This window comes from Henckelia pumila, chromosome 3 (assembly GCF_033568475.1).
Source record: "Henckelia pumila isolate YLH828 chromosome 3, ASM3356847v2, whole genome shotgun sequence".
Lineage (NCBI taxonomy): Eukaryota > Viridiplantae > Streptophyta > Magnoliopsida > Lamiales > Gesneriaceae > Henckelia > Henckelia pumila.
Window position 1 is genome coordinate 21,645,763 of NC_133122.1, and position 9,455 is coordinate 21,655,217.

General features: G+C 36.4%; 1 protein-coding gene across 1 annotated transcript; it reads left to right on the forward strand.

The window, feature by feature from the left end:
• Positions 1-257: 257 nt before the first annotated feature.
• LOC140890129 (wall-associated receptor kinase 5-like) lies at positions 258-2,274 on the forward strand. The gene is made up of 3 exons (XM_073297889.1): positions 258-659; positions 734-901; positions 1,031-2,274. The coding sequence occupies exons 1-3, from the start codon at positions 362-364 to the stop codon at positions 2,233-2,235; spliced, it is 1,671 nt and encodes a 556-aa protein (XP_073153990.1). The 5' UTR covers positions 258-361; the 3' UTR covers positions 2,236-2,274.
• Positions 2,275-9,455: the final 7,181 nt, after the last annotated feature.

Here is a 9,455-nt window from a genome sequence, read left to right on the forward strand (position 1 = left end):
TCCTAGCCTCGATCTTGAGATTCTCGACATCAAAGACGACAAGATACGGATCAAGAATCGAGTAGCAGCAAACTGTTTCGACGAATCAGGCAATCAAACGACTTCTTTTTTCGCCTCGTTCAATCTAGCCAACACTTCTTTTGCCTTTTCTGTTGATAACATGTTTACAGTACTGGGGTGCGACGAGTTTGCGCTGATAAACGGTACCGAAAGGCGTAACTTCACTAATGGATGCGTCTCATTGTGTTCCAGCAGGGACGATGTGATCGAGCATGAATGTACTGGGCTTGGATGCTGTCAAACTGTGATCCCAAAAGGTTTACAGAGATTTCGTTTAAGACTACGTTCGTTTTTTAATCACATGGATACAGTAGAGTTCAATCCTTGTGGTTATGCATTTCTTGGAGATCCTGATAGGTTCAATTTTAGTTCGTTTGACCTCTCCGACCTGAGTTTTCGAAACCGGGCTATGGATGATGTTCCTGTGATTCTTGAGTGGGCGATTGGGAGTCAGAATTGTAGTGAAGTTCGGAAATCCGGTAATTTTGCGTGTCTCGAAAATAGTATCTGTGTTGATTCTGAAGCTGGGATCGGAGGGTATCTGTGTGAATGCGCAGAAGGGTATCAGGGGAATCCATATCTCAGTCCAGGCTGCACAGGTACTTAGTTTCTAGAGGATCCATTTTGCTGATTATACTATGTTAATGAATTAATCTTATGTTTTTTTCCCCAGATATTAATGAATGCGAGAGTAATCCATGTGATGAACATGGGATTTGTGCAAATACACCTGGAAGTTTTACATGTTCTTGCAAGAAAGGATTTTCGGGAAATGGAACAAAACAGGGGCGTGGATGCGTAGCTGAGGACTCCAAGTTTCCAGTTATGAGGTTTTCATTAGGTACTATTTTTCTGCTGGAAACTGATCAAGCACATAATTTTATGCTTCCATAATTTTCATTGGCCTTAAGTAGTATCATGAAATCATGGATTACCTTTGACCCATCTTTGTTTGTATGTGGATTTTCAGGCATGAGTTTCGGTTTCTTGGGCTTGATTTTCACAGCCACTTTCATATATTTTACCATAACAAAACGGAGGATGATGAGACTAAGAGAGAAATTCTTTCAGCAAAATGGAGGGTTGCTGTTAAAGCAGCAACTTTCTTTAAACGAAAACAATGTGAAATCAACGAGAATCTTCACAGCTGAAGAGCTCGAAAAGGCCACCAACAAGTATGCAGAAGAGCGAATACTAGGCCGAGGTGGCTATGGTATTGTGTACAAAGGAATCCTCAAAGACCAACAAGTGGTAGCCATTAAAAAATCACGAGTAATGGATCAGAATCAGATGGAGCAGTTCATAAACGAGGTGATCATTCTGACTCAAATCAATCATCGAAACGTGGTTAAGCTTCTAGGATGTTGTCTGGAAACAGAAGTACCTCTATTAGTCTACGAATATATTTCAAACGGTACACTCTTTCAACACATCCAAAACAGCGGAGGAGTGACATGGTTTTCGTGGGATAATCGTTTAAGAATCGCAGCAGAATCAGCCGGGGCGTTATCCTATCTCCATTCTGCTGCAGCAATGCCCATCATACATAGAGATGTCAAGTCCCCAAACATATTACTAGATGAATATTACACCGCGAAAATATCAGATTTCGGGGCTTCAAGATTAGTCCCCATTGATCAAACACAAGTCTCTACTCTAGTCCAAGGTACAATAGGGTACTTGGACCCCGAGTACTTCCACACAGGCCAGTTGACAGAAAAGAGCGATGTTTACAGTTTTGGGGTCGTTCTTGCGGAACTAATGACGGGCAGGAAGCCTCTTGCGAACACAGGGGTTGAGGAAGAGAAGTGTTTGACCACATTACTCATCCTGTCAATGAAAGAAAACCGCTTGTTCCAAATCGTGGATCCTCGGGTTCGAAGAGAGGGGAGCATGGAGCAAATCCAGCGTGTTGCGGAGCTGGTGAAACAGTGCCTTAGGTTGCACGGTGGGCAGAGGCCAACGATGAGAGAAGTGGCGAACGAACTCGAGCATTTGAGGAGGTTGGCTAATCATCCCTCGATTCAGCATGAAGCTCAAGAAGAAGAAGCCGTGGGATTGATGAGCGAGCAAGAATCAGATTTGTATGCAGTATCAATCCATCCTGGGGAGTACTCAGGGGAACCTAATACAGGATCTACTCCTCTGCTGAATCCTGTCACTTATCCCAGGTGATAAGTTCATTCCTTGTATGAAACTCAATTTTTTTGGTGTAAAAAAAAAAATTGATGGTTTTGTCAAAGTCATTTCTTTCAATTTGCATAAATAATGTTCGTTTTGATAATAATTTATTATTGGGAAAATGACATATATCACCCTTGTAAAATTCCGGATTTGCTGATAATTCCCTATGAAAGTTTTTTGAGCTAGTAGCCCCCAGTGATTCTAGGGCTTATTCTATGCTGCACCGGATGAAATTCACCCGGTGCAGCATCTACCGTCCAAACAGCCCGAGCCCCACATAATTATGTGAGGCTCGGGCTCCTATTCATGGGGCCCGGTCCCATGAACGGCCCAGATCCACCGGGTGAAATTCACCCAGTGGATCATAGCACTTCCCTGATTCTAGATATGTAAGCATACACACCCCTTTTGGCTAAAAAATGACGAAAATGCCTTTAACTTTTTTGAACTATTTAATTTATCACATTTTATTGAAGATTTAAATGAAAACATCAATACATTAACTTATATTTTCAATTTAGTTTATTTATACAATCACTTTAATTAATTTAAATATTAAATTATATTTAAAAATAATTAAAATTATTACATAATTTAATGTAATAATACATATTACTATTAAAAAATATTTTGTGTATAACAAATATTAATATAAAATAATTATATATAATTTTCATAGTTATTTAACTAAAATTTGATTATTTTATTCAATTAAATTTATAATTATAAAATAAAATTAATTTAATTATTTATTTAAGTAGGGGTATTTTCGCCATTTTTTAGCTGAAAAGGGTGTGTATGCTACAAATCTTGAGTCACAGGGGGTTATTAGCTTAAAAAAATTTCATATGGGGTTATCAGCAAACTCGGGATTTCACAAAGGTGATATATGCAATTTTTCTTTTTTTATTCTATCTATGAGAGCAAGAAAAGTTGTGTGTGTGTGTGTGATTTTTTTTTTTAACATCTCGATCGAGCCACTTTGGTTTTTAATTTCGCCAATTAATGAGAATAAAAATGATTATCATGCCAGACTTAAATGTTGAAGTTTTATTTATTTTCGAAAAAATTTTAATCTCTATACAGGCTATACTTTCATGTTTTTCTTTTCTATAACTTATAAAGTAATTTTAATTAGACATGTCGTATGTAGTTTAAAAATAATATAATAAAAGTTGTAACTCAAATTTAAACACATATAGTCACAATGTTATAATTTAGATACATTGCTTGAAAAATTAAAAGGAAAATCCTATACGTAGAATTTTCTACTTCAACAATAAAATAAAAATAAATTTATATTAAATAGAGAGAGAATAATAAGAATTTACTTGTACAAACACGCAAGAATTGAGTAATGGTTTGAAAAATTATATGTTTTCCTTGATAATTTAAAGAATTAGCACGATAGATGTATTCAATTTTTTTTTAAGAAAACATGTAATTTTATTCGTCAGTATTTCAAATTACACTGTTTTCCATTCACGTGAAAAAATTTCTCAATCTCCCTAACAAGAAGAAAAAAGGGCAGAAGAAGTAAAACATGCTAAATTACGAGCTACTAAATATTTCGTTCATCAAGAATCGGAAATGAAATATATCAATGGCTTGGCACTTCCATTAGCCTACGAATCTCTAGTGTAGTTTAGATCCTCGTCCTTCCCAGTCACGGTAGATGTATTTAATTTTTTCAATTCACTTATATTGGATTATTAATTTATTATAATTAATTATTAATTTTTAAAATGTTTAATTATAACTATTATTATTAATTTTTTTGATATGATTTATTATTATTATTATATCAATATCATTAGGTTTTTTTATTTAAATAATGAAAAATAAATAAATAAATATATATATCAATTTTTTGTTTAAAAAAACAAAATGGAATCTCGGCCCGTCGGTTGCTTCAATAAGAAGCCGGTGCAAACCCAAATTTTTAACTTGAATGATATCTAAGGGCCGAGGTTAGGAATCTCGGCCCCTTTAGAAGTTAGAATAATTTAGTAGGAGCCCGGGTTCGATCTAAATTTTTAACAGGACCAAAACTTTTAAGGGCCCAGCGTTTGAAATCCCTGCTCATGACCCAATGTTACAAGACGAAGATTTAAGGGGCTGGATTTTGAGATCCCGGCCCATGAATAATGAAAAGCATAAGCCCGATTTTTTTAAAATAAAAAGAAGGAGTCGTTGCTGGAGCCGAAAGTTTCTCAAAAATTTGTTCGTTTTCGCATATAAGGTTTGTTCGAGTTTTTTGAAGACTTCAGGTGATTATCCGATGGTGCATTCACAGGTGTTGAATTTCAAGTAGGCTGGTTCCAAAATATGTTGTGATTTCTTTGGATATAATAAGAAATAAAACATGAAATTAATTATAGGATCAGTTGGCTTTTGGTTTATAATTTCTGAATTAAAAAAATGTGTTGGAATGGCTAACATCACTTGCATCAATGGTTTTGTCTGTTGAGGTGTGTAAATGGCAACGTGCGAATGATTCGCATTTGATTATACAAAGCTTGAAAACAGATGAAAGAAAGAGACGGCAGAGTTGAAATTCTTTTCCCAACTTGCAATTGCTTCTTTGTTTAAAGCTTTAATTCGTGAATGGATGAACTTCTCAGAAACTTAAGTCAGTCAACTCCCAACTCGATCTTGAAGCCAAACTCCTTCCACGACGCACCAACCTATTCTTTTACTATTGATCCAAGTGATAACGGCATATTGTATTCTTGGATCAACCTGAGTGCGTGTATCAATCGTGTCTCTGATAAGATCCTTAAGGTTTCGTTTGGACATGTATTTATAAAATGCTTTTATAAAAGTATTTTTTAAAAACGGTTTATAAAATATTTTTAAAGTTGTTGTGAAGACTAGAGTTGACTTGAATTAGTTGGTGATCAACGGATAAGATGTATCTTGAAGACTAATATTGATCCAATGGTTATAATTGGTTATTAAGTTAGTTGCTTGGCGGTTAAGCTGGTTTAAAAGGGTTTATTTTGAGATAAACAAACACAACGATACACGAAGCAACTCTCGGCAGATTTCTTCATCATCTCTCTTAATCGTATCCCAAGGAAAACAACAGCAGCTCACCTTGATTCAAGGATCATTTCTGGAGTTAGCTATCAGCTGAGCTATGAGTATCAAGAATTGATTCTAGTGTAGTGTTGAGCTTTGTTTTTGCTTCGTTCTTTCTGATTATTCGTGTGTTGCGATTGAAAGGGGATTGTAACGATTGAACGTTGATTGATTCATAGTGAATTCATATGGGTGAATCCCAGAACCTTGGATGTAGGATTGGTTGATAATCCGAACCAAGTAAATCCTTTTGCGTTTCCTGTTTTCATGTTCGTTCTTGTTCTTGATTGATGCTGTGTAACTTGTTTACGGTATTGGTTTTATTCTGGTGTTTGAATTATAACAAGTGGTATCAGAGCCTCAAGATTAAGATCTTGGGGCGTAAAAGTGATTGGGTGGTTTAGTCTTCTACTCTACAGTTGAATCCCGGTGATCTCTACTTTGTTCTTTGTGAATTCGTTTGAGAAGGATGTCTTCGAATCAAGGGCATTCTTTAGCAATGCCAACATCAAGGTTTGAGGTGGAGAAATTTGATGAGAAGAATGATTTTAATCTGTGGAGGGAGAAGATGTTGGCTCACCTTGACAATCTAGGTCTAGATGATGCTATACTGGGTGAAACCAAGATTCCAGACACCAAAGAAAACAAGGCAGAAATTATGAAGAAAGCAAGGAACACAATCATTCTTAGTTTAAGTGATCAAATTCTAAGAAAGGTTGTAAGAGAGAAAAGTGCCGCTGATATGTGGCTAAAACTTGAACAACTATACATGACAAAGGCACTGCCCAATCGGATATATCTAAAACAAAAATTCTACAGCTACAAGATGGATGAAAGTAAGACCATAAATGAAAACATTGATGAGTTTACTAAGCTGCTTTCAGATCTTGAGAACATGGATGTACAGATTGATGAAGAAGATCAAGCAATCTTCTTGTTGAATTCTCTGCCAAAAGCCTATGATCAACTAAGAGATACATTGAAGTATGGTAGGGAAACACTCACACTTGAAGAAGTGACAGGGGCAGCATATTCTAAAGAATTAGATTTGAGAGCAAATGGTAGACTCCAAAAGCCTACTGGTGAAGGTCTAAATGTGAGAGGGAGATCAGTTGAGAGAAAAGACTCGAATAATAGATGGAGATCAAGGTCAAGATCCAAATCAAGACCAAAAAGGACATGTTGGTCCTGCAAGAAAGAGGGACACATAAGAAGATTTTGCCCTCTAAGGAAAATAAATCAAGGACAGGAAACATCCACAGCCACTGACACTGCAAATGTGCTACAGGGATATGAGGATGCTGAAGTTTTAACCATCTCAACAAATGACCCCAAGGAAGAATGGATTCTAGACTCGGGATGTACTTATCATATGTCCCCAAGAAGATACTGGTTCTCAGATTTTCAGGAGTCACACACTGGTTATGTGTTACTGGAAAATAATGAATCCTGTAAAATCCAAGGTGTTGGATCAATCAAGGTAAAAATGTGGGATGGTTCTGTAAAGGTCTTATCTGAGGTAAGATACATTCCAGACCTAAAGAGGAATTTGATATCTTTAGGTACATTGGATCAAAAGGGACTGAGCTATAAAGCACAAAGAGGTACTCTCAAAGTGATAAAGGGTTCACTGGTTATTATGAAGGCAACTCTGAAGCAAGGTCTATATATTCTTCTAGGATCTACCCTATCTTCTGAAATCAATGTATCTATATCAGATAAGAATGATACTCTTCTATGGCATCAAAGGCTCGGTCATATGAGCCTAAAAGGTCTGCAAGAACTGTGCAAGCAAAATCTACTGGAGTCCAAACAAATCAGTAACCTGGATTTCTGTGAGAATTGCGTCCTTTGGCAAATCTCATAAGCTAAGATTTAGCACAGCAACTCACAAGACTAAATCACCGTTGGACTACATTCATGCCGACCTTTGGGGATCTCCTAAGGTACCTCAATCATTATCAAAATGTCAATATTTTCTTTCTTTAATTGATGATTATTCTAGAAAAGTTTGGGTCTATTTCTTGAAAACTAAGGATCAAGCGTTTAGTAAGTTTGTAGAATGGAAAACCTTAGTTGAGAACCAATCTGAAAATAAAGTTAAGACATTTAGAACAGATAATGGATTAGAGTTTTGCAACCATCAGTTTGATGAGTTTTGTTCTAAGTATGGCATTACTAGACATAAAACTTGTACATACACACCACAACAAAATGGAGTTGCAGAACGCATGAATAGGACCATCATGAATAAGGTGAGATGTATGCTTAGTGAGAGTGGACTGCCACCAGAATTTTGGGCAGAGGCAGCTTCAACAACCTGTTACTTGATTAATCTATCACCTTCTTCTGCCATTGACCTTATGGTTCCTGAATTTATGTGGTCAGGCTCAAAACCAAATTATAAACATCTAAGAATCTTTGGTTGTGTTGTATACATTCATGCTAACCAAGGTAAACTAAATCCTAGAGCAAAGAAGGGAATTTTCCTTGGTTATCCAACTGGAATTAAGGGCTACAAAGTCTGGCTTTTAGATGAACTTAAATGTGTTATCAGTAGAGATGTGGTTTTTAATGAAACTGAGTTTTACAAAACTAATATAAATGTGCTAGACTCAGCCAGCTCTAAACAAGCTGAGCAGACTTTGAGTGACAGGGAACAGCTTCAAAGTTGCAGCAATGAGGATAAGGAAGAAGGTGGAGCTGATTATAATCTGCCAGAAAATCTCTCTGATATTAAACATTCTGGAACTCAGTTAACCCATCGAGATACTGACATGCTAGATGCAAACAGAGATGAACAAGGTGAAGACCTTGATAAGGACCAGCATCTGGAGGATTATATGCTCACAAGAGATAGGGTCAGAAGGGATATCAGATTACCATCAAGGTTTGCATCATCCGAATTTACAGCTTTTGCTCTCAATGTAGCAGAATTAATGGATCTGCAAGAACCATCAACCTATGAAGAGGCAATGAGAAGCAAGTACAGTGCAAAATGGTTGAGAGCTATGAAAGATGAATTCCAATCACTAATCAAGAACAACACTTGGATATTAGTAAACAAGCCAAAGGATAAAAGAGTGATAGGTTGCAAATGGATATTTAAGAAGAAATCTGGAATTCCAGGAGTTGAAGAACCCAGGTACAAGGCAAGATTAGTGGCTAAGGGATTCTCACAAATAGAAGGAATTGACTACCATGAAGTCTTTTCTCCAGTAGTGAAACATTCCTCTATTCGAATCCTATTGGCCATAACAGCAATTCAAGACTTAGAACTTGAACAATTGGATGTAAAAATAGCTTTCTTACACGGAAATCTTGAAGAAGAGATTTTGATGACTCAACCAAAGGGTTTTGAGATAGATCCTCAGGCTGGAAAAGTGTGTCTGCTGAAAAAATCTCTTTATGGCTTAAAGCAGTCACCCAGGCAGTGGTATAAACGTTTTGATGATTTCATGCTACAGCAAAAATATGTTAGATCAAAATTTGATAGTTGTGTGTACTACAGGAAGCTATATGATCAGTGTTTCATATACCTATTGATCTATGTAGATGACATGCTCATAGCATGTAAAGATCTAAAGGAAATTCAGAAGTTAAAGTATCAACTTAACACTGAGTTTGAAATGAAAGATCTTGGTGCTGCTAAACAGATCTTAGGAGTTGAAATAAGAAGAGATAGAAAGCATAGAACTTTGACTCTGTCACAAGAGAAGTACATAGACAAAGTTTTGAATCTATTCAATATGGCAGTGGCAAAGGAAGTGAGCACACCTATTGGTGCTCATTTTAAATTGAAGGCAGTTTCAGGAGATCAAGAAGAATTAGAAGCTATTCATATGAAGAATATTCCGTACTCTAATGCAGTTGGTAGTATAATGTATATGATGGTTTCTACTCGACCAGATATTACATATGCCTTGGGTCTTGTAAGAAGATTCATGAGTAAACCAAGTAGGGAACATTGGAAAGCTGTACAGTGGCTGCTGAGATACATAAAAGGGACGAAGAATTTAAAGTTAAAATACTCAAAATCAATCTCAAACACGTGTGAAGTCATGGGGTATTGTGACTCAGATTATGCAGCTGATCTAGACAGAAGGAGGTCAATTTCTGGTTATGTG

What these genes read in the sequence shown, in the direction of transcription:
- LOC140890129 (XM_073297889.1), top strand. Translation starts at nt 362, where the DNA reads ATGGATACAGTAGAGTTCAATCCTTGTGGTTATGCATTTCTTGGAGAT. An exon ending in TCTCAGTCCAGGCTGCACAG is followed by an intron (nt 660 to 733) that starts GTACTTAGTTTC and finishes TTTTTTCCCCAG; the next exon opens with ATATTAATGAATGCGAGAGT. An exon ending in AGTTATGAGGTTTTCATTAG is followed by an intron (nt 902 to 1,030) that starts GTACTATTTTTC and finishes GTGGATTTTCAG; the next exon opens with GCATGAGTTTCGGTTTCTTG.